Raw genomic sequence first — 27,154 nt, forward strand, 5'->3', positions numbered from 1 at the left:
TATCTTCAGATCCACCGGAGTAAGAATAAGTGGAAATTTCACCTGAAGGATGGAATCATGAACCTTAATGGGAGAGATTATGTTTTTTCCAAAGCGATCGGGGATGCAGAATGGTAAGAATTAACATCTTCTTGAGGAAAAAGGACAGGCTTATTGGACTGGACTGATGTGCACTTAATTGGAGTATGAAGCCTGCAAGTGAAAAGAATACAGAACTACTGGAACCCAAGCTACTGAGTTGTACAACACTACATTATGTGGGGAAAGCCTTGCCACTGAAATGGCTAATATTTTACAAAGAGACAAAAAAAAGTGTGCTTAACTATCTAGTCATACCATAATAGAGTCACTGCTTGCTAATCGATAAGTACATCTGCAGAGCTTAATGAGTTTACAAGCTCCAAGACTCTTCCAAGGAAAAAGCATTTACAGGACCTGGTCACTGTGCTTTGTGCTGTCATTTGAACTGCATAGAAATGGAAATACATAAAAATACAAAAAAAGTTCTTTTATAAATTTATAGCTGGGGGGGTGGGGGGGGGGGGGAAGACCTTGTAAATTCAAATCCCTTCACTCATATAGTGATTACTCCAGAGCCAGGACCAATGTATCATTAACAAGTAGCAATGCCTGATATATTTCAAAAAGTAAAACCAAGTTGGTAGGTGACTTTGAATTGTTAAGTTTGATAACCTAGACGTATTCTGTTGACCTCTTTTATGCTGTGATTTTATTACGGTATGCAATGTAGTTGAGACGGACTCTTATAACCTTTTGTTTTTGCAACATACCTATAATAATTTGAAAGTCAGCTTGATCCCTGAGGCTGAATACACCAAATTGTGCTCTTATATAGTGCTGTTATCAAGTGTTCCTTTTGCAGGCATGTTTCATAGTTTATTTTCCTCCATGTGGCACATGAAACTATACTGTAGATCAGCGTGCAGCCTAATTTTAATTGAGTCTTTTTATTTTGGACTGCCACTTTAGGTTTGAATAGAAATCGTCATTCCTTTTAATTTTTATTTGTTTTATTCCCTTCCTCACCCCATCCCCCATCTGTTTTATATAATGGTTTTCTAATCTTGTGAAAGACTTTGGAATTTATTAGAAGCGTGAGGGAATTTACCTTTTAAAATGACGAGAGCAGCATCACCTTTCAGCTGTGTTTTCAAATGACAGTATTATGTGATTACTGAAATGATTCTTGAGTTTGAGGGAAGGAAGTAGCAAAGTTTGCACATGGAGTGGTGGAACTTGCAAAGAAGATCAGCGCCTTTTAAAACAAAACAAATAATTTGCTTTCTAAGAGAACCAGCCATTTACAAGTTTTGCTTTTTTCAACTAAAAAAAAACAAAAGCCTGTACGCACGGCAAGTTGAGGGGGAACGAACAATTTTAATTAGCTGATCTCTTCTATACCCCACAGCTTCTTAGTCAACTGGTGTTGTACATAAGTGTAAGAGGGAAATCTATTTATTATGTTTGTATAATTCATCTTGTACCATTTAAATCAAGGTTCTTAATGAAATAAAGTCATCTTTGTTTAAGGCCCTGCTTGGAAGACAATTAGAGAACTAGTATTTTCTTGTTCTAAGATCTATTTTAAGTTACTTAAAGTATTTTGCCTTTGCAAAAAAAAATTAAAAATGCCCTTAAAGTTTGTGTTTATTCCTTTAATTTACTAGATTTTGTGTAATTTCTCTAGGGGAATAAGCTGAATATATAGAATGTATTTGTAGCTTGCCCTGATCAATGGAGGTTTTAAATCGGATTAATGTTTGGGTGGTGAGGGGAGGTAGATGTATATATGTACAGTATATAATTAATCCCAGCTTCAACAGTTTAAACTGAGTGAGAATGAATACTTTGTTATAATTTATATTTTTTATTTCAAATATATTGTGAATCTCTCAAATTGGACAATACATTGTACAAAAATTAAAATTTCACTATTTGTAATGCTTTGAAACAGAGTATTTCAACATTCATTGAACCAAGTTGGCCAAATTCTTTTCATCTCCAATAATCCAACCTACTTACTGCCAACCAAGAACTAATTCCTGGTCGATCGCAGGACTGAAATGATTGTAATTGATTTTTCAAAATGAAGGAAGTTGACTTCTAACCATTCCCTTGAGAAGTCAACGAGGAAGTCAGATAATTCTTTTACATTTCAAGGGCCAATGTGTTTTGACCAAATTACCTGAAAAGAGCATTTGTACAAGTAAGTTTGAGATACGAGAAGGAAAGTGAAGGAATGTACAATGTGAATATGATTTAGATCAGCCATTGGCTCTGTCCCTCTCAGGACTCTGCTCAAAGTCTATGGGCCCCCTTGCCTGTGAAGCAGTCCAGTTGGTTTCTTCCATACTCCTCTCCCACCAACTACATAAAAAAACAAAACAAAATCATGATTTAAGTCCGTGCCGCCCCCCCCCCCCCCCCCCCACCACCTTCAATGGGATGGGGAGGGGTGTATGACCCCCATTGAGCATGGTTGGTTCAGATGATGCGCAATTTTAAAGAATGAAAGAGGCTTGTTTGACCCTTCTGGTTTTTATATTCCAGGCTTTTAACTTGCTGAATTCCTGCTTCACAACAGTACAAGATGAATGAATCAAAAATCCTTTCTGTCAATGTATTTTTAAAAAATCAGTTCTCAGAAATAAGTCATGATCAGTATGAACATTTGAGTAAATAAATTGTGAAGATGGCTGATGTGGATAGAAGCTGGGAAGTAGCAGAACTTGCATCTGGTCAAAGGCTAGATTTAGTTCTTAAATAATGTGATTTACCAAACCATGAGGCAACCAGGGACCATTTTTCACTCCTCCACCATTATTTATAACTTCCCAATCTCATGCAGTCCGAAGAGCCTCTTGGAAGCGGTTTTATTCCATGAACTGATTCATAAGGAACCCTTGGTGTCACCAGATAGGTCTTTCCTCTTATTAGTTTGGGTGCAATAGTTGCATGCAAATAAACCTGGCTGCAAATTTCCCCATCCTTCTGTACTTGACTGGCTTTAAGTTCGTCATATTTGCAGGATAAGTATTGCTCGAGATGGCAGGTAAATGTGCACAGTGAGAGTTGTGCTTGATGGTGAATGTATTTATTTTGGGGATGCATGTTGAAACAAAATATTCATGTAGAAAGTCATGTTTGACCATTCAAGCCATTGCCCACCATATGCTTTGTGTGTTGTCACCTGGCACCCATCAAAGACTGATCTCTTGTTTGTTGTTTTCTCCCATGGATGCAGGTAATTTAGCTTGTGTCTATTCTTCAGACGCGAGGCCACGAAGTGAGTACCAACAATCTCTCCATGTGTGGAGGACCATCGCTCCCTCACACAGCAACTTGACACACCCCAGCCACTTGCTATGCTAGCAAATATTGGGAACTGGTACCTTCTATTAGCTCAGTCATTTGAGAGTAGGTGCACTGGAAAAGTTTACTTCCAAGAACTTGAAACCTATTTACTATCTCTACTTCAGCACCATTGATGTGGACAGGGAAATGGGGTCTACATGCCTTCCAGAAATCAATGATCAGTTCCTTTCTCTTACTTTAAGAGCGAGGTTGTTATCTTGGCACCATGCCACTAGGCTGTCAATGTCCTACATGTATTCCATCTCGTTGGTATTTGATTTTCAACCCAGTTCTGTGTGGTCAGTGAACAAAGATGGAGTTGGACAGGAATTCAGCTGCACAGTCGTGGGTGTAGAAGACGTTTATATGGGACTTGATCTACTGAGTCTGGAATTCAATGAATATGTACATTGTACAACGTATATAATAATAAACTTAATTATTGCATCATAATTGCAGGGTGCCAGTGTTGAGTGTGATTGTGGAGCAAATGTTGATCTGTTGGCCAGGAGTCAAGCATATACTGTAGAGAAGGGGGTGCTGAGGGGACAAGTTTGCTAGGAGCTGTAGTTGATGAACAGCAATCTGACACCAATGTTCTTGGTGAAAAGGTGTCCCAGGGCTGACTAAGTTAAAGTAAGTCAATTTCCCATACATTGATGGCATTTTTGGTTAGCCATTGATGTACATAGCACATCGAGTCATACAATTTCGAACAGGGCCTTCGGCCCAACTTGTCCATGCCACCAAGTCGGCATTCTAGGGTTGTCCCATTTGGTCCATATCCTTGTAAGACCTTCCCACTCAGTGCAAATCTTTTAAATGTTATTGTTGTTCTTGCACCAGTTTCCTCTGGGTAGCTTACTCCAGATATAGACAACCCTCTATGAGTGAAAATGTCATCTCATGTCCTGCTTAAATATTTCCCCTCTTTCTTTAAAACAGTGCCCTTTAGTTCTAGTATCATCTATTCTGGGGAAAAGCCTGTGAACATTAAATTTGTCCAACCCCCTCAAGATTTTATAAATCAATAAGATCACCCCTTCAATCCAGAGATTAAAGACCCAGCCTATCCAGCCCCTATTTATAACTCAAACTCTTCAGTCCTGCCAATGTCCTGGTGAATCTCTGCACCCCTTCCAATTATTGATGACCTTCCTATCGATGGGCGACCAGAAATGCACACAGTACTCTTAGAGTGTGATCTCACTAATGCCTTGTACAGCTGAATCATGGGGTCCTGTCTTTTGCACTCAATACCCTGCCCAATGAAGGTCAGTATATCAAATGCCTTCTATACCACCTTGTCCACCTGAGTTGCCACTTTCAAGGAACTGTGCATCAGTACCCCTTGGTGTCTCTGTTCTACTGTCCAGGGCCCTTCATTCATTGTATAATTTCTGCCATGATTTGACTGACCAAAGAGTAACACCTCACAGTTGTCAGTTAAATTTCACTTGCCACTCCTTGGCCCTCCTTCCCACTGTTGTAAAGTTGGATGCTTTTCCTCACTGTCCACTAAACCATCCATTTTGGTGTTATTTGCAAATGTAATAATCATGAAGACTAAGTTACATCCAAATTGTTAATGTAGATAACAACAGTGGATCCAGTGCAGACAGACCCCTGTGGTCCATCAGAGAAAAATCCCTCCATTACTACCCTTTGTCTCCTTCCTCTAAGCCAGCGTTGAATCCAATGGTCCAGCTCACTTTGGATCCAACGTGATATGACCTTCCAGACTCACCTGCAATGCAGGATCTTGTCATAGGCCTTGCTAAACTCCATATGTACAACACCCAGTGCTCTGGCCTCGTCAATCCTTATCACCTCCAAAAAAACCTTTCAGATTCATGAGACACAATCTACCTGACTGGCTCCCTTTAATCATACAGCATTCTATAGCGCAGAAATAGGCTCTTCTGGTCTGTACTGAATATTTTTCTGCCTAGTCCAACTGACCTGTAACCAGACCATTGCCATTCAATGACTACTGCCCAAATGAGCAAAAAAAAAAGAAAAGCTTCAAACGTCTGGTGCATCAAAGCACAACTCCCAGAGTCGCTGGATCCATTTTGATTTGCCAATATAGAAGAAACCATTCCACGGATGATACTATCACCTTGTCGCTTCACTCTGCCTTGTCCCACCTGCAGAATGACGCCTCATACACCAGGCTATCGTTCAGAAGATAAAAGAATAGAAGCAGGCCACTAGGCCCATCGGGTCTGTTCCATGACTATGCACTAAACTAAACTCACCCCGAGTTCCAATTTCCAGCCTTTTCCCCATATCCCTTGATACCCTTACTAATGAGATACCTGTCCATTTCCTGTTTAAATACGCCTAGTGATCTGGCCTCTACCTCTTTGTGCGGCAGTGAGTTCCACAGATCCACGACCCTCTGATGATGGAAGTTCTTCCTCCTCTTTGCTTTAATTGGACAACTTCATTGACTTCAGCCTGGTGTTTTAATACGATCATTTCCCAGAGGCTGGTGGAGAATCTGTCCTCGCTGTGACTCAGCACCCCTCTCTATTAACTGGATTCTGGACTTGGTAACGGAAGACTACAATCTGTCCAGGTCAGCAGCAGCAGAATGTGAAACACTGCCATGTTGAGCTCTGGTGCACTTCAGAGCAGTGTACTCAGCCCTCTCCTGTTCACACGACTGACCCATTGCTACATCGCCAGATCTAACTCCCAGCAGCATCAAGTTTGCAGATAATATGACAATAGTCGGCCTCATCGACAACAACGAGGAGTCACACTGCAGAGAAGGGGTGGAAAATCTCATGATATGGTGTGAGAGTAACTACCTGAGTCCCAAAGTGAACAAAATGAAGGAGATGATTGTGGACTTCAGGAAGACCAGGAATGACTACCCTTCACCACACATCAACAACTCTGTAGTGTAGAACACCAAGTTCCTTGGAGTTCTACTTAAAATTGTTGACCTATCATGGCCACACATCTCACTTGTCAGGAAGGTGTAACAGTGACTGAACTTGCTGAGAAGACTGAAGCGGGCAAGGGTACCGGCCACCATTATGTCACCCTTCTATAGGAGCTCTATTGAGAGCATCCAGGCTGGCTACATCACAGTTGCTGGTGAGGAGGTATAGGATTGAAAGGTGCTATGAAAATGCATGGAGCAAGTTGTTCGATTTCATCCATGCAGAGTATCAATAATGGAGATGGTGGATCCAGTCATGGAACCAGAGATCTTGTGGATTACTATGTTCAGCATTTTGAAAATGCCACTGGCTTTCCAGAATGTAGCTGGGTAACCAGGTTCCCAGACCAACCTGAGATGGATGATGGAGAAGGCTTTCACGCTGGGTACATCACACAGGCTTCCCTCAACACTGTCTAGGGACTGCTATAGAGTCGTACAGCATAGAGACAGACCTTGCCACCTGTTGGACACTGATCCCTCGTACCTGGTCGGGACTCTTCTATGCCTTGATGATTCAAGTTCACATCTAGATACTTTGGTGGCTTTTTGAGTTGAATTTCAAATCAATTATGGGCAGTGTCGTTGCAATGGTGGAGCAACATTTAAAGCCATTCTATCTAAAAGCATTGGCCGAGGCTCCTGCAAATCATCTTTGAGAACTTGAGGAAAAGTACCAGGAGTAGGCTACACTTTCCCCCAATCAAGAAAATATCAAGCTGTGTCTTGAATACATTGAAAGACCTGTCCAACACAACTGCCTGTAGCAACAAATTCCACAGATTCATCACCCTCTGACTAAAGAAATTCCTCCACATCTCTTCTAAGCGGACGCCCTTCAAACATGAAATTGTGCCTTCTTGTCCTAGATTTTCCCACCATGAGAAACAACCTTTCTACATCTACTCTGTCTACATCTTCCAACATTCAAATGTTTCAATTTGATTCCCACCCCCCACCCCCCATTCTCCTAAATTCCAATGAGTACAATTTGATAACCCTTTTCACTACAGGAATCATCTTTGTGAACTGAAGTAAATCACAAAATTCTGTAGACTCTGTGGTTGAAGTAAAAACACAAAATGCTGGAGAAGCTCAACAGCCCAAAGAATAACCTTTATGTAACAAACGCTTGAGCCCTTCATCAAAGTCTGAGAGAATGCTGGGGGAGGGGGATGGCAAAGGCAGGAGATAATAGGTGGAAAAAGGAGGGAGGGGATAGCAGCAATGAGGGGGAGGGGGATAGCTGAGCTGGGTGTATGAAAGAACTGGAAAGACAGTAAAGTGGGGGAGGGGAAAGAAAAGGTAAGCAGATTTAATGGAAAGCAGTAAAATCGTGCTTCTGCCATCTGGCTGGAGGGTGTTGTTCCTCCATTCTGTTTGTGGGGGGGGGGGGGGGGGAAACAGTACCTAAGGCCATGGACAGACATTAGCGTGGGAGAGTGACCCAGAATTGAAATGGTTGGCCACTGGGAGGTCGCTGTGGTTGCAAATGGAGAGGCGGTGCTGAGCGAAGCGATCTCCCAATCTGCGCTTGGACACTCTATATAGAGAATGCCACATAAAGAATGCACTGAATGCAGTAAGTCAGTCCTCTGGATGTACAAGTGAAGTGTTGCTTCATGTGAAAGGCCTGTTTGGGGCCCTGGACCGTGATGAGGGAGAAGGTGTGAACGCAAGGGTTGCACCTACTGCGGGCACAGGGGAGGGTGCGGTCTCTCCGGAAAGCTGAGAGGGGAGGAGAGAGAAAAATATGTCTGGTGGTGGGATCCTGCAGTAAGTGCCAGAAATTCTGATGGATGATGTGTTGGATATGGAGGGTGGTGGGATGGTAGGTGAGGATGAGAGGGATTCTATGTTGTATATGGGGGTAGAGGGGGCCAGGGCCAGGTTGACACCTTTCAATCCTAAAGTTGTACCCTCTTGTCCTAGTCTCACCAAACACAGGAAACAACCTTTCAAGATCTCCTCTGCCCACGTCTTTCAACATTCAAAATGTTTACATAAGATCCTAAATTCCCTTGGGTGGTTGGTTGGTCCAAGTGCTGATTACACAAATCTGAAAGATCTTTTCCATGCATCAAATGGACACATTCTTTCTCCTCTCATTTATGGAAAAGAGATATTTGAATGACTTTTGCAGCTGAAATAGTGCACAAAAGTGCTGGAGAAACTCAGCAGGACATGGGAAGTAAAGTAAAGGGTGATGTTTGAAGGGCCCAGGCCTGAAACACTGGTTACTCTTTACTGCCTGTGTGACCTGCTGAGTTTCTCCAGCACCGTTGTGTATTGCACTCAATCCCAGCATCTACCTCCTCTTTGCAGCACCATGAATTTCTAAACCTCCCTGATGGACACTTGTTATTCACTAACCCATTGAAAGGTTGCAGTAAGCAACCATCCCAACAATCTTTGGGACCCACAGGTTAGCAACGATGAGGAATTCTGACCCAGAGGAATGCTCTCGGTAACTCCCCTACATACACCAGCAACATTCTGAACAGTGTAATCCCACATTGAACTAGTCTGCCAATACAAAGAAACAAAACCTGCACACTGCTGCAAGCTTTTTGTTTGGCCTGGTCAGTTGGAACGTTGGTGTCTGCTTTCCCAATACTTGCAATCAATGTTAACTTGAACAAACTCTAAAATGTGGCAGTTATAGAGGCCAAATCATTGGGTATATTTAAGGCAGAGATTGATGGCTTCTTGATTAGCCAGGGCATCAAAAGTTGTGGGGAGAAGGCTCGTGATCAAATGGCAGAGCAGACTTGATGGGCTGAATAGCCTATTTCTGCTCCCATGTGTTATGATCTTCAGGCAGATGTGATATGAAAACTTATTGTCATATACATAAGTACAATGTACAGATGCACCCAAATTCTGACTTGCTGCAGGTACATAAGATACACCAGCAACAATAGTATAAATTAAATGATCATAATGGTTAAATAAACTAAAACACCGCTGCTTGCACCTGATAGATATCCCTTCTAGAAGCCTCCTAAACACTACTGTTGTATCTGCTTCCACCACTGTGACTGACAGCCCATCACCCACAGTGCATGGTCCAGTGTCAGCAATAAGGACCAGGGATTGAATTCTGCACTGGTCTGTAAGGAGTTTATAGGTTCTCACTGTGCCTGTGTGAATTTTCCCCAGGGGCTCTGATTTCCTCTCATTGTTCGAAATGCACCAGGGGTGTATGTTAATTGGGTGTAAATTGGGCGACAGACTCGTTGGCTGAAATGGCATATTACCGTGCTGTTGTTTGGCTTGGCTTCGCGGACGAAGATTTATGGAGGGGGTAAAAGTCCACGTCAGCTGCAGGCTCGATTGTGGCTGACAAGTCCGATGCGGGACAGGCAGACACGGTTGCAGGGGAAAATTGGTTGGTTGGGGTTGGGTGTTGCTGTATGACTAAATTTAATTCATCTCCCTCACCTGAAACACGTCCTCTAGTCCTACACTCCAGAGATAACAACAACCAAAGTCAGTCCAATCTCTCCTCATATCCTCTAAACCAGGCAACATTCTGGTAAACCTGAACTCTTTCCAAAGCCTCCACATCTTTCCTGTAACAGGGCGACCAGAATGATACACCTTATTCCAAGTGCGGCCTAACCAAATGGTATATCACTGCAACATGACCTTCTTACTTTTGTACTCAATAACCTGCCCAATGAGGCCATGCATACTCTTGCCTTCAGTAGGAGCCTCTTCAATCTCACCTCATCACAGGAGATGGTGCAAGATTCATTAACAGCATCCAGGAAGGGAACCACTCTCCATCGCACCAGTCAAGCATGGGGTCCAAAATGATGAGTCTTGGGGAAGTAACTGAGAACACCTAATGGAATGAGGGAGTTGGGACACGATGGAATATATGAAAGGATCTCTCCAGAGATTGCTAAGTTACTATTTCTTTGTGAATTTTGATGAAAGGTTCTGGCCCGAAACTTCAATCATTCTTTTACCCCCATGGATGCTGCTTGACCTGCTGGGTTCCTCCGGCAGATAGGTTTTTGCTCTTCCTTCTTTGTTTTCTAAGCTATGAGTACTGTGCTCCAATATATAACTGCTCTTGGTGGGAACAGGATGTGCACAATGGGCTGAGTGGTCTCATTCTCAGCTCAATAAAGCCAGTGGTTGTGGTGTGGGATGTTTGAAATGGGGCTGAGGTTCATCAAACCCAAGAAAACAGACCCATTTTGTTTGGGCACCTGCCTACATTTTGCTCATACCTCTGAAGGCCTCAAGCCCGAAACGTTGGTCATGTATCTATATCTTTGCAACATGAAGTACACTGTTTGACCTGCTGAGTTTCTCTAGCTTTGTGTTTTTAACATAGAACCCATTTTCCACTTGGGACGATATTAATGACCCATCTTAATGGATCATTTCATTCTAATATTGAGTTGGAACAATTGAACACTTTGGCAATGAAACAAATAATTCTACAAGAATGTTTGCAGATGCCAGAGTCGAGCGCATGCATAAATGTGCTGGAGAAACTCAGCAGGTCACAAAATTTCCTCTACATTGGGGAGACTGGGTGTACACTGTGAGAGCATTTTGTTGAGCACCTTCACTCTTATCTGCTGTAACAGCAAGGACCTACCAGTGGCCAACCATTTCAATTCCACACCCCATTTCCACACCAACATATCGTCCCTAGACCAATGCACTGTTAAACCATCTGCAAAATAGAGGACAAATCCTTGGGCTCTCCAAACAGATAGCTTTAACATGGGCTTCTCCAATTTTCATTAACTCATCCCCATCCTCTGAGTCTCTCCTTTTCCCTGTCCCCTCATCCTTTTCTTTAGCTCTCTTCCTTTCCTACCCCTATCAGCTACCCTTAGCCCTCTCCCCTATCGCCTTAGTTTTTTTTCTCTTCAACAGTTGCATCCATCTGTGACTTACCTGTTAACCTGTTCTCCCCCTGCCCCCTCCTTATTTCCTACTCCCCACCCCTCTCCTGTCCTCACCCTGCCTCACCCTCACTCCTCTCCTCCTCCCCCCTGTCCCCTCCTTATTTCCTACTCCCCACCCCTCTCCTGTCCTCACCCTGCCTCACCCTCACTCCTCTCCTCCTCCCCCTGTCCCCTCCTTATTTCCTACTCCCCACCCCTCTCCTGTCCTCACCCTGCCTCACCCTCACTCCTCTCCTCCTCCCCCCTGCCCCCTCCTTATTTCCTACTCCCCACCCCTCTCCTGTCCTCACCCTGCCTCACCCTCACTCCTCTCCTCCTCCCCCCTGGCCATCCCTCCTCCTATCCTCCCCTGCCCCATCCTCACTCCTCCTCCTCCCCCCCCCCCCCCGGCTATCCCTCCTCTCCTGTCCTCCCCCCTGCTCTACCCTCGTTCCTCTCCTCCTCCCCCCCCCCACCTTTTTATTCAGGCCCCTGTCTGTTTTTGCTCATACCTTGATGAAGGTCCCAGGCCCAAAATATTGGTTACCCTTTACTTCCTGTGGATGCTGTGTAACCTGCTGAATGTCTCCAGCATATTTGTATGTCATGTTCTATGACTGGTGGCAGGTCAGCTGTCAGTCCAGTGATGGCATCCATGATTACAGATTACTCACCCAGCATCCTCAGATGGCCACCGTCGTCTGCCTGCGGTTCACACAGCGATAGCAGAGGCAGTGGGAGAGGTTGCAGCTTCCCCTTTCCCCACAGGAGGTGCAGTTCCTTCTGCCAGAGATGGCCTGGCCATTGTAGAGCTGAGCCCGGCGGTGGCAGAGGCCCACCTTGCTCAGGAGGATGAAGATGTCCTGGCGAAAGGCCTTGGTGAAGATGACGTAGAGGAAGGGGTTGGCGCAGGAGTTGAGTGGGTAGAACAGCACCAGCAGAATCTTAGAGTCTGTCACGGTGATCAGGGGCTTGTTCCAGATGGCGGACAGTGCATAGAAGGAGATGGGGGCCATGCAAATGAAATTGGTGAAGATTAAAACCGCCATTGTCTTGGCAATTCTGGTGTCCTTGCCGCCAGCTTTGTTGTGGGGGCTCCTGACGGTGACGTAAATCTTGACATAACAGGCACAGATGACTGTGAAGGCCAAGATATTCAGCAGCAGAACCAGGACGACGTAGCTCTGAGCCAGCGGTGTGCTGGTGTCCATCGGCAGGCAGATGCTGACCTTGTCGTAGCTGCTGACCCCCACGATGGGCAGAATGGCCAGAGTGAAGCAGAGCAGCCAACCCCCGGCCATGACCGTGGCAGCCTGGCGCAGCCGGATCTTGCGATCCAAGCGTAGGGCGAAGTGGATGGCGTGCCAGCGCTCCACCGTGATCATGGAGAGCGTGTAGACCGATAACTCACTGGCAAAGACACCGAAGAACCCGGCGGAATTGCACCCTGCTCCCGTCTGCCAGTCAATGGCGTAGTTGTAATACTGGTTCTTGGTGAAGTGGTCCACCCAGGCAATCTCCAACAGGTAGACACCCATGCAGAAGTCAGCAAAAGCCAGGTGGAACATCAGGAACCTGGGCACCGTCAGCTTATGGCGGCTGGTCAGCAAAACCAGAAGGACGAAAATGTTCCCCGTTATCGCTAACAGATTAACAAGCCACACAATAATCCGCAAAGAGCTGTAACCCATAATGTCCTCGCAGGGGTTAAATTCATCTGGCTCAGGCTGACACACAATCTCCTCGCTGCCTCCTCCACACACCATGTAGTCATAATAGCTGTCGAGATCTTGCCCCTGATCTTCGTGAGGGTTCTTCAGCTCATGGCCAAAGCCAACATCTCTGTCTCCTTGTTCTTCGAAGAACACATAATAGTGGGAGTTGCTATGGAAATCTCGGTGTTCCAAGACTTGCTCAGGTCTGTGACTGCCTGTGTGGCTCTCTGTGTAGTCTTGATAAAAAGGCCCATTGTGCAATGCTGGGGATCTTCTTTCCCTGAGCTCACGACCAAAGGTATGGTTGCACATCACTAACTCCAGAAGCCTGTAGGGTATTCTGAGGACCAGGATGATGCTTGTTAGGCCAAGAACATAGAACATTCCAGCACAGTAAAAGCCCTTCTATCCATAGTGATGTGCCAACCAAGATAACCCCCACCCATATACTCACCAATCTAAACCTTCCCTACCTCAAACCAAAACCCTCTATTTTTCTTATATCCATGTGCCTTTCTAAGCTTTTAAATGTTCCTATTGTACCAGCCTCTACCGCTGACAATGCATTCCAGGCATCCACTACTTTCTATGTAAAATATTTTACCCCCGATGGCTCTCCTAAACGTTCTTCCATTCACCATGTACAGATGTCTTCTGGTATTTGCTAATGTCGCCCTAGAAAAAAGGTACTGGTTGTCCACCCTATCTAAGCCCCTCATAATCTTGTAGACCTCTATTAAGTCACTTACTTAGAACACTACAGAAAAGTACAGCTCCTTTGACCCTCAATGTTGTTTTGACTTGTATATTCCTACAAAAATTTGAAAAAAAAGAAGTGCCTGTCCAATAGTCTCTTAAATGCTCCTAATGTTTCAACGTTCACCACCACCCCTGGCCAGGCATTCCAGGCACCTACAACTCTGTGTAAAAAAAAACTTACCCCTGATGTCTCCCCTAAATCTTCCTCCCTTCACTTCATATATATGTCCTCTGGTGTTTGCGACTTCCGCCCTGGGGAAAAAAAGGCGCTGCTTCTACCTTATCTGTGCCTCTCTTAAAGTTGTAGACCACTATTAAAATCTCTCTCATCCTCCTTTCCGCCAAAGAAAAAAGTCCTAGCTCTGCTAACCGTGCTTCAAAATCCAGGCAACATCCTGGTAAATATTTGCACCCTCTCCAAAGCTTCCAAATCCTTCCTGTAATGAAGCAACTAGAACTGAACACAATATTCCAAATGTGGTCTTAACAATATTACATGAAATTCAAACCCTTCAATAATAATGTTGAAAGAACTCAATTGGAGGGAAACTCCATCCTCCCTGTGATAAGGTCAGGAAGCAGGCTTCAACAGGAACAGTCACGGAGATGCCCAGTACAGACGTAGCCCACTTGGGCCATGAACCAGAATTTACACTGCCACTCACTCACAGGATGGAAAGTCATTTACCCACCTTATTGTCATTAGGACATGGGAGGGATCTGGAGCACTTGGGGGAACTGCACACGAGAACCTGCAAGCTCCACACATAGAGGTCTGAACCTAGGTGGTTGGAGAGGTGAGGCAGTGAATCAACCGTGCCACCCCTCCTGATTTACTGGGTTTTCTTTTCTTTACCGTGGAAGCCACCAGGTCGGCGTGGCCTTTGTGACAGTTGAACTCAGCTGCTAAACTTCATCCAGAGTCAGACACAGCCAGGGGAAAATGCAGGGCTGGTGTATCCTCTGCCATCTTCCACCAGGAGGCTGGAGATGGTGACTAGAAAGAAATAGGAACCAGGACGGAGGATTGAGAGTGGTAGCGAGGGGAAGGAGCGAGGTCTGGGATGGAATTTTGGGGGAGAGAGAGAGGTGGTTGTGATGATTGGGAGAGAGTTGACTGAAGATCTAAGGCAGAAAATTGGGTGTACCTTGATCCACCAACATAGACCAAATACCTCTCCCTCCCTGGCTCTGTTTATGTATGGTGGATCTTAACCAGTACCAAACTGCATGCGTACACCATGTGACGTATTTCATCTGCGCAGTGGTCTCTGAGCACCAAAGCATCTTGTTCACAGATGCATCAGCAACATTGCTGGTCATGTTGAACCTACATGATTGGGTCCCTCCAGAACACAACTGGAGTGTACGGACCTACCATAGCCAAGCACAACTGAGGTGATGGGTTTCTTCCCTCAATGTATAGGGATGTCAGAGATTGGAGAAGTAAAAGGCCATTCAGCCCTGCTCTGGTACTCAGTGAGATTTGGGGTGGGGAAATATGAAACAGCATCTGCAGAAAGAGAATGTTTCAGATGAAGTCCCTTTATATCCTCCATGAAGGAGATACGTTAGCCCAGGTGGCAGATGAAATTGGGTGATGTTACAATGGCTTCTTTACTCTTTCATTTCCCTAGTTCTGATGAAATTTGTACAAAGCCCTAAATGTTAGTTTTTGTCCATCTACAGGAGTTGCCTGACTAAGTGTTACCATCATTTTCAGCAATTCCAACTTTTTACAACGACACTCCCTTGCACTATCTTCCTATAATTTGATATATAAAAATCCATCAGTCTCTGTCCAGAATTTACTCAGCAACTGAGCCTCCACAGTCCTCTTGAGAAAGGAATGAAGGCCAAGACAGATGGAATTTTGGACAACAAGGATTTAAGGCCTGACAGAAACTGAGGTCGAAGTCTATGTTAGTTCCTGTCTCTTGCAGGCCAATACAGATGGACTTGAAATGCTGGCCAAGGATAATATTTACTGGTGAGTTTGGTGTCTGCCATCCCACCTCCCTCCCAGATTGGTCCTTCCTTCTCACACTCACCCCTCAATTTTCTTCCAATTCTTAAAGGCGCAGCAGTGGCTTGGGTACGTGAGATCAGCTCTTGTCAAGTGAAGGAAGGTGTTCAAGGGTGGCAGCTTCTTCAAGGTCCAAGTGTTCCTGGCCATCAGCTCCTGCAGTGGCTCCAGGCCTTTGGTTGGGAGAGAGTGCACACTGGTCTGGGACACATCTCTGAATGAGATGGTGGGGGAGAAACAGTGGAAAGAAAAGGAGACCACTATCAGTATTGGATCGTGATGCGTCTTCAGTTTGACTAGCACGTTCCAACAAAGTCCAATGCAAGTTCGAGGAACAGCACCTCACCTTCTAACTGGGCATGTTACAGTCTTCCAGATCCAACACTATGTAATTTCAGAACTGCAAAATGAATAAACCTGCAGGTGCGATTTCTGTGGAACCTGACCTGAAATGTTGACGGGTTTCTTCTTCTACATATCGGCCCGTCGAGCCTACTCTGCAATTCAATAAGATTATAGTTGATTTGGCCGTGAACTCAGCTCCACCTCCCTGTCTTTTTCCCCATAACTCTTAATACTCCACTATACAAAAATCTATTTGTCTCTGAAATCTGGCCTCTACTGCTTCCTTGGGCCAAGAATTCCACAGATTCATCACTTTCTGGGAGGAGCAGTTCCTCCACATCTTTGACTTCTATCTATTCCCTGAATCCTGAGGCTGCCCTGTAATTCTCATCTCACCTGTCAGTGGAAACATCTCTGCTTCTATCTTATCTAGATTTTTCATAATTTTAGATATTTCTATAAAGATCCCTTCATCCTTCTAAGCTCCAATGAGTATAGTCCCAGGTTACTCAGATGCTAACCCCCACCCCCCCTTTCCCAAATCAACCTGATGAACATTCTCTTCCATCGTTTCCAAAGCAGGAGATCATAGAACATTACAGCACAGTACAGGCCCTTTGGCCCATGATGTTGTGCCAGCCTATGTAACTCTACACATCAATCTAAAAACACAATGCTGGAGAAACTCAGCAGGTCAAACAGTAAGAGCAAATATGAAGGTACTAACGTTTCAAGATATACCTTGATGAAGGGCTGTTGGTAATGTATCTTTCTTTACTCTATAAAGTATGCTATTTGACCTGCTGAGTTTCTCCAGGATTATGTTTTAACTTCAACCACAGTGTCTGCAGACTGTCCTGTTTTACCTCCACATTAATCTACCCCTTCTAACCAACCCAGTCCATAACCTATTTAACATTCACCTGCCTGAGTCTTTTGAATGTCCCTGTTGTACCAGCCTCTACCACCAACCCCAGCAATGCATTCCAAGCACCCGCCATTCTCTGTGTAAAAAAAAACCTACCTCTGACATCTCCCCTAAATATTCCTCTCCTCACCTTAAACAGGTATTCTCTGGTATTTCCACTGCCACCTTGGGGGAAAAGGTGCTGGTTGTCCACCTTATCGATGCCTCTCATAATCATATATACCTCTATTGACGCCGCTCATTCTCTTTTATTCTAAAATGTCCTAGCTCAGTCAACCCAAGACATATTCTCAATCCTGGCAATTCTTCACCCTCTTTAAAGCTTCCACATCCTTCCTGTAATGAAGCAACTAGAGCACAATATTCCTTCAGGTGGTTTTGAGATCCTTTCTAAAGTGTCTCGCTCTGCACAGTGTACTGCAGGTGTGGCTTCACCAGAACTCTGTAGAGGTGCACCAGATCCCAACGCTCTTAAACGGGTCTCTCTAGCAATGAAGGCTGGGACTCCTGGTGATTTGAGATTTCAGTTCATGTCTCTGATGTCTGCCTGCCCCCCAACACATCTTTCCTTACTTTCTCACCTTCTCTCTCCTATTAATCTGTCAAGGTAGCACAGCAGGTAGAGGTGCTGCCTCATGAAGCCATGGTCCCAGATTCAATCCTGACCTCCTGCTCTGCCTGTGCAGAGTTTGCACGTTCCACATGAGACACCTTGGGATTCCTCCAGGGGTTCTGATTTTCTCCCATGTCCTAAAGGTGTGCTGTTTGGTAGATTAATTTCCCCATCCCACTCCCTTGCTGTCCATGGTCTCAAGCACTGCCAAACTGAGACCAGGTAGAATAACATCATCTGGGCACCCTCCAACTGCATGGCATTAACACCAACTTCTCTGGCTTCATTAGATCCACCCCCCCCCCCCCATTCACTTCTTCTCCCTTGTGGCCTTTCCCCCAGCTCTGCCTCTCTCCCTTTTCTCTCTATCTCCATTTACACAGCCAAAATAAATTGTCACCTCTCCTCCTATCATATCTAATTAATATCTCCTCCTGTCTCTATTCTGCTTATTCTTTGCACATTCCTTGAAGAAGGGCTCAGGCCTGAAATGTCAACAATCTATCTTTATCTCCTATGGACGCTGCGATGCTGAGTTCCTGCAGTATTTATGTGCATTTTACAACAATCATAGCATATGTAGACTTTGGGTTTCACTCCTTTTAGATTAATTGGCAGCCCCAGAGTGTAGGTGAGGGATAGAATCGGGGGAGAGGGAGAGGATGGGAATGTGGGGAGAATCAAATAGGATTCACGTAGGGTTGCTGTAAATGTGTGGGCACTCGGTGAGTTGAAGGGCCACTTTCCACCCTGATTCACCATCTATCGTCTGTCCTTCCCTTTTGTTTTCTCTCTCCATTCTTTACATTTGTGGTTCTAACTCTTCCCAATTCTCAAGTCAAGAATATAAAGATTTACTGGGATGTTGTTGGGTGCTGGGACTTAAGGAGCTGAGATACAGGGAAAGGTTATGGACTATAAAGTGGGGAGATTTGATAGAGGTATACAAAATTATGAGGACTGTCGAGTAAATGCAGACGGGCTTTTTCTGCTGAGGTTGAGTGAGACAAGAATGAGAGGACATGGGCGAAAGGTGAAATGTTTACATGGAACATTAGGGGGAACTTCTTCACATAGAGAGTGGTGGGAGAGTGAAATGAGCTGCCAGCTGAAATGGTAAATAGGGGGTCAATTTTGACATTTAAGAAAAAAATAGACAGGTACATGGATGGGAGGGGAATGGAGGGCTATGCTCTGGGAGCAGGGCAGAAGGACGAGGTAGAATAGTTCAACATGGACTAGATAGGTCGAAGGGCCTGTTTCTGTGCTGTAGTGTTTTATGGTTCTAGTGTTCTATGGTTTCATAATCCTTCTTCCTCTTTGACAGGACACTGCATGATCTGCTGAGCATTTCCCGCTTCAATGGCACACAGGGGTCACCGAATGGGAGGCAGACACCCGTGGTCGATTCTCCACTGTCATTGGACTGAAACCTATTGAACGGCAGTTAGTGTAGCGATTACAGCGATGCTATCAGTGTCGGCGAACTAGGTTCAAATCCGGTGCTGTCTGTAATGAGTTTGTACGTTCTCCATGTGTCTGCGTGGGTTTCCTTCAAGTGCTCCAGTTTCCTCCCATCCTTCAAAACATACCGGAGTTGTAGGTTAATTGGAGTATTTGGGCAGCATGGACTCGGGGGCCAAAAGGGCCTGTTACTGTGCTGAATTTCTAAATTTACAAAAAAATTATATTACCGTAATGCTGTAGTTGAATTTTGTGGATCAATTATTACAGACATACTACTTTTGACTGCGGTTAAGTACCGGCATCTTTCGGATGTCGGGAGCTCGAATGGGTGGAAGGCCGGGGTCTGGGTGGTTGGGGTGTTGGGAACTCCAAAGGGCGAAAGGTGAAATGTTTACATGGAACATTAGGGGGAACTTCTTCACACAGAGAGTGGTGGGAGAGTGAAATGAGCTGCCAGCTGAAATGGTAAATAGGGGGTCAATTTTGACATTTAAGAAAAAACACAGGGGTGTTAGGAGCTTGGATGGGCAGGTGACCGGGTCCTGGGTGAGATATAGCAGTCGGGTGAGCAACAAGGCCATTGGGAGCTACGGTGGGTGGGTGGCCAGGACCAAAATTAGTGGCTCGACTTTTGCACGTGGTCGACTATTAAACACGTATTGTGGTCATTTGTATCTGACTTTCCTTACACTGCAGCTCCTGGGCTGAGATCATACCTGGGCCTCATTTCCCAGTGTTGAGTAGTCATTCTCATGAACTCCTCACCCCTCGCTTTCTACAGAAAACGGGAACATTGGCCCAATGCCTTCTGATTGGCCCTTTGCATCTTGTACCTTTAACCATAATACCCATCCACCTTCTGTCCTTATGGAAGCAGAGACTGAAAACTACTTACAGCAGAGTGGGTCCACTCAAGACTCCTGCAAAGACATCCTCGCTGAAGAACGACAAGAATTTATTCTTGTGCAGGTAACTGTGAAAGACAACAAGATTTGAGTGGTTCTTCACCCTGACACTTTTCAAACTTGACATATCACAATGAGGGGTGCCAGCACCCAGAGGTGTGCTGTAATCAGTTCCTGTCACTTAGTGCAAACAATGAAAACATGGAGGAAACTCAGCAGGTCAGGGGCGAAATAGTGAACATTTTGAAACTCTTTATTGAAACTCAATATCGTCTCGATAACAGGTTCCAACCAAAATGTTGACTGATCAATATCTACCCATGGATGCTGCCTGCTGAGTTCCTCCAACTTCCCGTTGTTTGTACGATTCCAGCACTTGCACCTTTTGTGTTTCTCCCTGTCACTTTGTTTTGGGAAATGGGTGATAATAATACTGAGCTTATTGTACACTTGCATTTCTGCTGGGTCACTCATGACCTCAGGATAGACGAAACCATTTGAGACCAATGAACAGCTAAGGGTCACTGTTGTGAGAAACACAGTGGGTGAGGAGAAGATAAAGAGAAAGGTAAATGGGAAGGTTACGATGAGATGGAAATGGTAGAACCAGATAGAACGAGGGGGGAGTTTACCTCAAATTAGGTAACTATTTTACACTATTTATCACATTTTGAACCCTGGTGCAATAAATGTGATACCTACACAGCATCCAGTTTGGTTCCATTAAAGGCATAAGCTTGGATCTTGGTAAAGCCATTGTTGTAGAGTTTTCTGCAAGGAAAGAAACACGAGAGAAACCATCAATTTGACAATGTAACATCCTTATTTGCAAATTTGAAAGTCAATTTTCTCTGATTAACTTATTGCTAATTTTCTGGTGTTTGGAGGCTGTGATTCGTTCTCCCAGGAACGGGGGAAGTTAGTTCTTACACTCAACAAGCAGAAGAATCCTACTGGAGTTGTTCAACATTGATAATGAATGTTCATGCTATGACCCTAGAAAACATCAACCACTTCTTGTATTCTGGTAGCTCAGGGAACATAGAACATTACAGCACAGTACAGGCTCTTCGGCCCTCAATGTTGTGCCAACCTATACTTAACAAAAAAAACTACATCTTTCCTACCTCGTTGCCCTCTATTTTTCTTTCATCTATGTGTCTGTATAAGAATCTCTTAAGAGTTTCAGCCTCCAGCAACATCCCTAACATTCCAGGCACCCACAACTCTCTGTATAATTTTACCTTGTATAATGTCTCCCCTAAACTTCCCTGTCTTCACTTTGTACAGATATCCTCTGATATTTGGTACTCCCACCCTGGGTAAAAGGCATTGAGACAGGGATGTGAAATCCGCTAACTGGTGCACTATTGATGGCTGTGAACCTAGACCTGGCACAAAGCTCGTGGCCTTCTATTGTTTACAGAAACACTCTCTAGGCACTGGAGAGATTTATGGGGGAGTGGGGGGGTGGTGTGGTGGGTTTATGGAAAGGAAGGGCTTAGAAGGATATGGACCAAATGCAGGTCGATTTGACAAGTCCAGAATGCCAATGTGTGGTCATGGATGCATGGAGCTGTAAAGCCTTTTTATGAGCTCTAAAACCCTGACTGGTGAAAGGAACAGACTTAAGTGTCCTCTCCCAGGCCATCCTCCCCAGCGCTGAGGCCCTGGTCATACTCAATGAGCTCACTGAGTAAGCCACATTGATCATATGATGAACAATGATGCCCAGGAATTCCCTCCCCACTCCTTCCAAATCTCTATCCCTCCTGGTCATCACACTTAGAGTCTCCCCATTCAACCAGCATCACATTACCTGAGGACCCTCAGCCCATCGACTTTTCTCCACCATTTAACCCTTTTTCCTACTCAGCCCCACTGCCCGACTTTCTCCCCTTAACCTTTGATTCCATGGCAAATCAACCTATCAATTCCTGTTTTAAATACACCCAATGACCTGGGCTCCACAACCACCCATGGCAACAAATTCCACGGATTTACCACCCTCTGGCTCAAAAAATCCCTCCACATTTCTCTTCTAAGCAGACGTCCTTCAACCCTGAAGTTGTGCCCTCTAGTCCTGGACTCTCCCACCATGGGAAACAAGGTTTCTACATCTACTCTCCACGCTGTTCAACGTTGAAAATATTTCAATGAGATCCCTCCTCATTGTCCTAAATTCCTGAGTACAGGACAAGAGCTAAAAACCAATCCTACTTGTCTTCTGTTTTTCCTGCCCAAGCCCATGTGGGTCAAAACCATGTGACCATTCTGCCAGGTGCTGCTGTACTTACAGAGTAAGCATCTCATTGCCCAGGCCACTGAAGGCATTGGCGGGGATGGTTGAAATGAAAGGATTGTCAGCGATTTCACTGTAAGAGAGAAGAGTGTATCAACAATGGTCAAGCCCCAGCTATTCCAAAGCAGGCAAGTGACTGGGTCAAGATCAATTCCACGGCCGTGGAGACATGAGCTCGGAATTAGCTGGATGTTTAGTGAGGAAAACAGTGCATGGCTTGTAGTAGAGCTATGAGGCAGGCCATTCAGCCCAACTATTCCACACTATCCCCTTTTTCATCCACACAACCCTTTGACCCTTTCCCTGATGATGATCAGTTTATTGTCACATACATTGTACAATGTAAATATGCACTGAAATTCTTACTTGCTGCAGTCAAACAAGTACTTGTAAAGAAAAACTATGACAATAAACTTAATTGAATTAAATTAAAAGAAAGTATAAAACATAACAGATAATAAAATATTCACAGTAATCCTTAGAGCAGAAAAAAGTGACTTGCAATAGTCCAGAACGTCCTTATGTGCCATCAGAGCGGTCCCTGATTAATGTCACAAGGTCCTGTTTCCGCTCCGTAAATGGTTATATGGTTATATGGGAGGTTCAAGCACTGTAGGAAAGAAACTGTTCTTGAACCTAGAGGTGCTGGCCTTCAGACTTCTACCCGAAGGTAGCAGTGAGAACAGAGTGATCATTTATGATGCTGGCTGCCTTCTTGAGGCAGCGCCTCACATAGTCGTCTGGAATGGATAAGAGTTCGGAGCCTGTGATGGACCTGGCTATGTTTGCCATGCTCCACACATTTATGCCAACTCTTCAGATTCTGCCACTCACTGGCACACCAGGAGAAATTTACAACAGCCAATTAACCTACCAACCCAAACATCTCCAGGACCTGGGAGGAAACCACAATACTCAGGAGAAATCCACGTGGTCACAGGGAGAACATGCAAATTCCACACAGACAGCGTCTAAGTTGAATCTGAGTGTTTGAAGCTGTGAGGCAGCAGGGCCAGTGGTGCTTAGACCCATAGAAATGTGGCTGTCTCTGGAATAGCCTGTCAATACACTTGGTTATGGGGCAATTAGAGATGGGCATTAAGTGCTGGCCTTCCATTAATGGCCAAGTCCTGAAAAAAAACAACACAACCCCATGAGTTTTCTCTGTGAATACTATCTACTATCTATTTTTTTTAACTTTTCTCTCAAGTTATTTATTTTATTTTCCTTTTATATTTATTATAATTTTTTTAAATTTTACAATACTTTATAAAGTTGTACAGCCTGGCAACAGGCCACGGCATCTAGTAGCCTGAATCTGCCTGGGATTGTCTGATCTCGGAAACTAAGCAGACACAGGATTGGTCAATACTTGGAGGGGTGACCCGCTAGGAAGACCAGGCGCTGTAGGTTTCTGTGAGGGGCACTGGGCAGTGGTGACTCTTTGTCATAGACAAAAGTTAAAGAATCGACCTGGTGAGTATCATCAAATTCCGGTTCACCCTGATGAATCCCCCTGTGTATTCCCCTTTGGTCTGAGGAACGCTGCGCAGACTTTCCAGAGGCTTATGTACTCTATGGGTCATGGCCTGGATCTTGTATTCATTTACTTGGATGATATTCTGATTGCCAGTCGCTCTCCCAGTGACTCAGTGACAATGGCCTGGCTATCAATTCGGCCAAATGGCCTGTCCTCCATCCATCTTCTAGGCCACAGCATCAAATGGCATGGAGCAGTGCCGCTCCCATCCTAGGTGGAGGCCATAGGGAAGTTCTCCAGGATGGATGCGGTAAAAGGTCTGCAAGAGTTTGTCGGCATGGTGAATTTTTACCATTGGTTTTTGCCATCGTTGGCCTGAATTATGCAACCCCCTTTTTGGACTTCTTTCCTGGCAACCAAAAACCTGAAGTGGGACGAGGAAACGACAGCTGCCTTTGACAGAGCCAAGGAAGCGCTGGCCAACACAACCATGTTGGTGCATCCTTGACCCAATGTGCCCACAGCACTCACAGTGGATGCGTCTAGCACGGCCATCGGTGGCATGATGGAACAACTGGTCGAAGGCAATTGGAAGCCATTGGGTTTTTTCAGCAAGCAATTAAGATCTCCTCAACAAAAATAGAGCATGTTTGATAGAGAGCTCTTGTCCCTTTACCTGCCCATCGACCATTTCAGGTACTTTCTCGAAGGGAGAGATTTTGTTGTCTTCACAGACCACAAGCCCCTCACATTTGCCTTTGCTAAGGTTTCAGACCCACGGTTGTCAAGGCAACAGAGGCATCTCTTTTATTTTGGAGTATACCACATCCATTCGGCATATTGTGGGCAAGAATAATCACGTAGAGGATGCGCTATCCCACACGACCATCCATTCAGTTCATGCATTGTTTCTGAGTATTGACTATGCAACTCTCACAGCAGCAGGATGATGACGTAGTGGCCTATTGTACTGCAGTGTTGGGGCTCAAGCTGGAGGATTTGACACTCAGCTATGCTCCTGTGCGACGTGTTAACAGGCCAATCTTGACCAATGAATCCTGTTGCATAGAGATGTTAGGCGTCCGATGTGATTCATAGCCTGGTACACCCTTCCATTCGAGCCACCACGCAGCTCGTAGCCAGTCTACGGAAACAGGTTGGACACTGGACTAGAACCTGTGTACATTGTTAGACCTCCAAAACACAGAGGCATGTGAAGGCACCACTCCAGTCTTTTCCCCTAGTTCACACGTGTTTTGACCACGTGCACGTGGACATCGTGGGACTGCAGCCACCATCAGGAGATGGCAGCTACCTGCTCATAATGGTTGATAAGTTCTCCAGATGGCCAAAGACTGTCTCACTCTTGGACACCTCCACAACATCTTGTGCAAGAGCCTTTATTGTGAAATGGGTAGCTCATTTCGGGTTGCCGACGGACATGACCTCAGATAGGGGAGCAATTTATGTTGGCATTGTGGATGGCATGAGCCCAGCTTCTTGGCACCCAGTTGCATGACACCATGGCGTTCCACCCACAATCCAATGGCCTCAAAGGCCTGGATTGGGTGGATGAGTTGCCTTGGGTGCTGCTGGGCATTCGCACCACACCAAAAGAGGATCTTGCCACGTCTTCTGCTGAACTGGTGTATGGAGCTCCGCTCACTGTTCCAGGGAGTTCATCCCAGCTGCCTGAGGATAGACAGATTTGCCCACGGCCCTCCTAGCGTGACTACATGAGAAAGTCGGCATGTTTGGCACCTTTTCCTGCCTTGAAACATGGTTCAACTGCTTCTTGTTTCCCACAAGACCTCAAGGACTGTGAATATATATTCGTACAATGAGAGAAGCACCATATTCCTCTTCAGTGCCCATACAAAGATCCTTACAGAGTAATTTGGCACAACAATGTAATGTGCGTGTTGGATATTGGAGGCAGGTTGAACGTCTCAGGCCAGCACACGTGGACTTGCAGCAACCGGTTACAGCTGTGTCCCCATGACTAAATGGGCAGACAGAGTATCAACATGTGGATTATCACCTCCTGACACCGGTTCTGTGGGGTTTCCTGTGGCGGGCTGAGCCACGCTGTAGAGCGAACTGGTTCATGAAGTGTTGAGTCAGCAGGGGCAGGAAGCTCCAAGGAACTGGGCTCACTGCCAGATGGCAGGGATGACGTCATTTCCGAGCAGAGCATCAGAAAGCTGTCTGGAGTGGGTTGTTTAAAAGGCACGCTTGATTACTGAGTTTAGCAGTTGGTCTTGACTCAACCATAACGACTTGCATGCTTATTTCGCGATGTTACTAAACGACAATAATATTATCTTTTCTTGAGTACAGGTTTTGCACTACCAGTAAGTATAAATTCTGCCTGACCAGCAGAAAAAAGAATCTCAGGGTTGTATGTGACAATAAATCTGAACTTTGAAACGTTTTGCACTTTGATTCACGAGAATGTTGACAGGATTTCAAGGTTTGAGTTACAGGGAAAGGTTGTGCAGACTGGGGCTTTTTTCTCTGGAGCGTAGAAGATTGAGAGGGGACTTGATAGAGGTGTTTAGGATTTTAAAAGGGACAGACAGAGTAAATGTACATAGGCTTTTTCAATTAAGAGTGGGGGAGATTCAAACTAGAGGGCATGGTTTAAGATTGAAGGGGGAAAATTATAAGGGGAACATGAGGGGAAATTTCTTTACGCAAAGGGGATGTGGAATGAGCTTCCAGCAGACGTGGTTGAGGCGGGATCATTGGTTACATTTAAGGAAAGACTGGATCATTACATGGAGAGGAGAGGACTGGAGGAGTATGGACCAGGTGCTGGTCAGTGGGACTAGGAGGGTGGGGATTTGTTACGGCATGGACTAGTAGGGCCGAACTGGCCTGTTCTGTGCTGTAAGTGGTTATATGGTTATATTTACATGGAGTGGAGAGGACTGGAGGGGTATGGACCGGGCGCTGGTCAGTGGGACTAGGAGGGTGGGGATTTGTTACGGCATGGACTAGTAGGGCCGAACTGGCCTGTTCTGTGCTGTAAGTGGTTATATGGTTATATGGTTGATTCATTAAGTTAAGTTCAAATCTCTCCACTCTGTCACCTTTCTGGAGTCCATTGCCAATCTTTCCTAAAACTAAAACTCTACCGTTTTTGAGTTTATGCTGAATGAACTTTGGGATTTAGGTGACTTCTTGTTGAGGATTCTCAGTGCAGGATGACTTTGGGATCCACTGACGCAGGGAACGGAGATACTTACATCTGAAAGTTCACATCAGTGGAATGGATTTTTGTCAGGTAAGGAAATCTGGCCAGGCCAGTGTTGAAAATCCCACTGTAAATTAAGGAAGAACACTTGACATTAGCAGAAGGGCT

The 27,154-nt window shown here is 45.1% G+C and overlaps 2 protein-coding genes across 9 annotated transcripts in view; one reads left to right on the forward strand and one right to left on the reverse strand.

The window, feature by feature from the left end:
- gtf2a1 (general transcription factor IIA, 1) overlaps positions 1 to 19,731 on the forward strand; it is a 97,799-nt gene extending 78,068 nt beyond the window's left edge. For 2 of the 7 annotated variants that reach the window (XM_069915982.1, XM_069915986.1), the window contains exon 10: positions 10 to 1,972. In XM_069915982.1, coding sequence (XP_069772083.1) covers positions 10 to 117 — 108 coding nt within the window. In that variant the 3' untranslated portion in view covers positions 118 to 1,972. Of the gene's footprint in view, positions 1 to 9; positions 1,973 to 2,571; positions 2,722 to 3,265; positions 3,829 to 15,664; positions 15,712 to 18,960 lie in introns of those variants that run through there. The other 5 variants (XM_069915979.1, XM_069915978.1, XM_069915981.1 and 2 more) reach the window with 5 other exon arrangements.
- The window catches only part of tshr (thyroid stimulating hormone receptor), a 67,604-nt gene that overhangs the window by 3,464 nt on the left and 36,986 nt on the right, over positions 1 to 27,154 (reverse strand). The window contains exons 5-11 of one of the 2 annotated variants that reach the window (XM_069915976.1): positions 27,039 to 27,113; positions 22,303 to 22,380; positions 20,708 to 20,776; positions 19,996 to 20,073; positions 15,773 to 15,961; positions 11,922 to 13,302; positions 1,960 to 2,388 (exon numbers count right to left, since the gene is read on the reverse strand). In XM_069915976.1, the coding sequence (XP_069772077.1) occupies positions 11,931 to 13,302; positions 15,773 to 15,961; positions 19,996 to 20,073; positions 20,708 to 20,776; positions 22,303 to 22,380; positions 27,039 to 27,113 (1,861 nt within the window). In that variant the 3' untranslated portion in view covers positions 1,960 to 2,388; positions 11,922 to 11,930. Of the gene's footprint in view, positions 1 to 1,959; positions 2,389 to 11,921; positions 13,303 to 15,772; positions 15,962 to 19,995; positions 20,074 to 20,707; positions 20,777 to 22,302; positions 22,381 to 27,038; positions 27,114 to 27,154 lie in introns of those variants that run through there. The other variant, XM_069915977.1, reaches the window with a different exon arrangement.

The sequence above is a fragment of the Narcine bancroftii genome, chromosome 2 (assembly GCF_036971445.1).
Source record: "Narcine bancroftii isolate sNarBan1 chromosome 2, sNarBan1.hap1, whole genome shotgun sequence".
Taxonomy (NCBI): Eukaryota; Metazoa; Chordata; class Chondrichthyes; order Torpediniformes; family Narcinidae; genus Narcine; species Narcine bancroftii.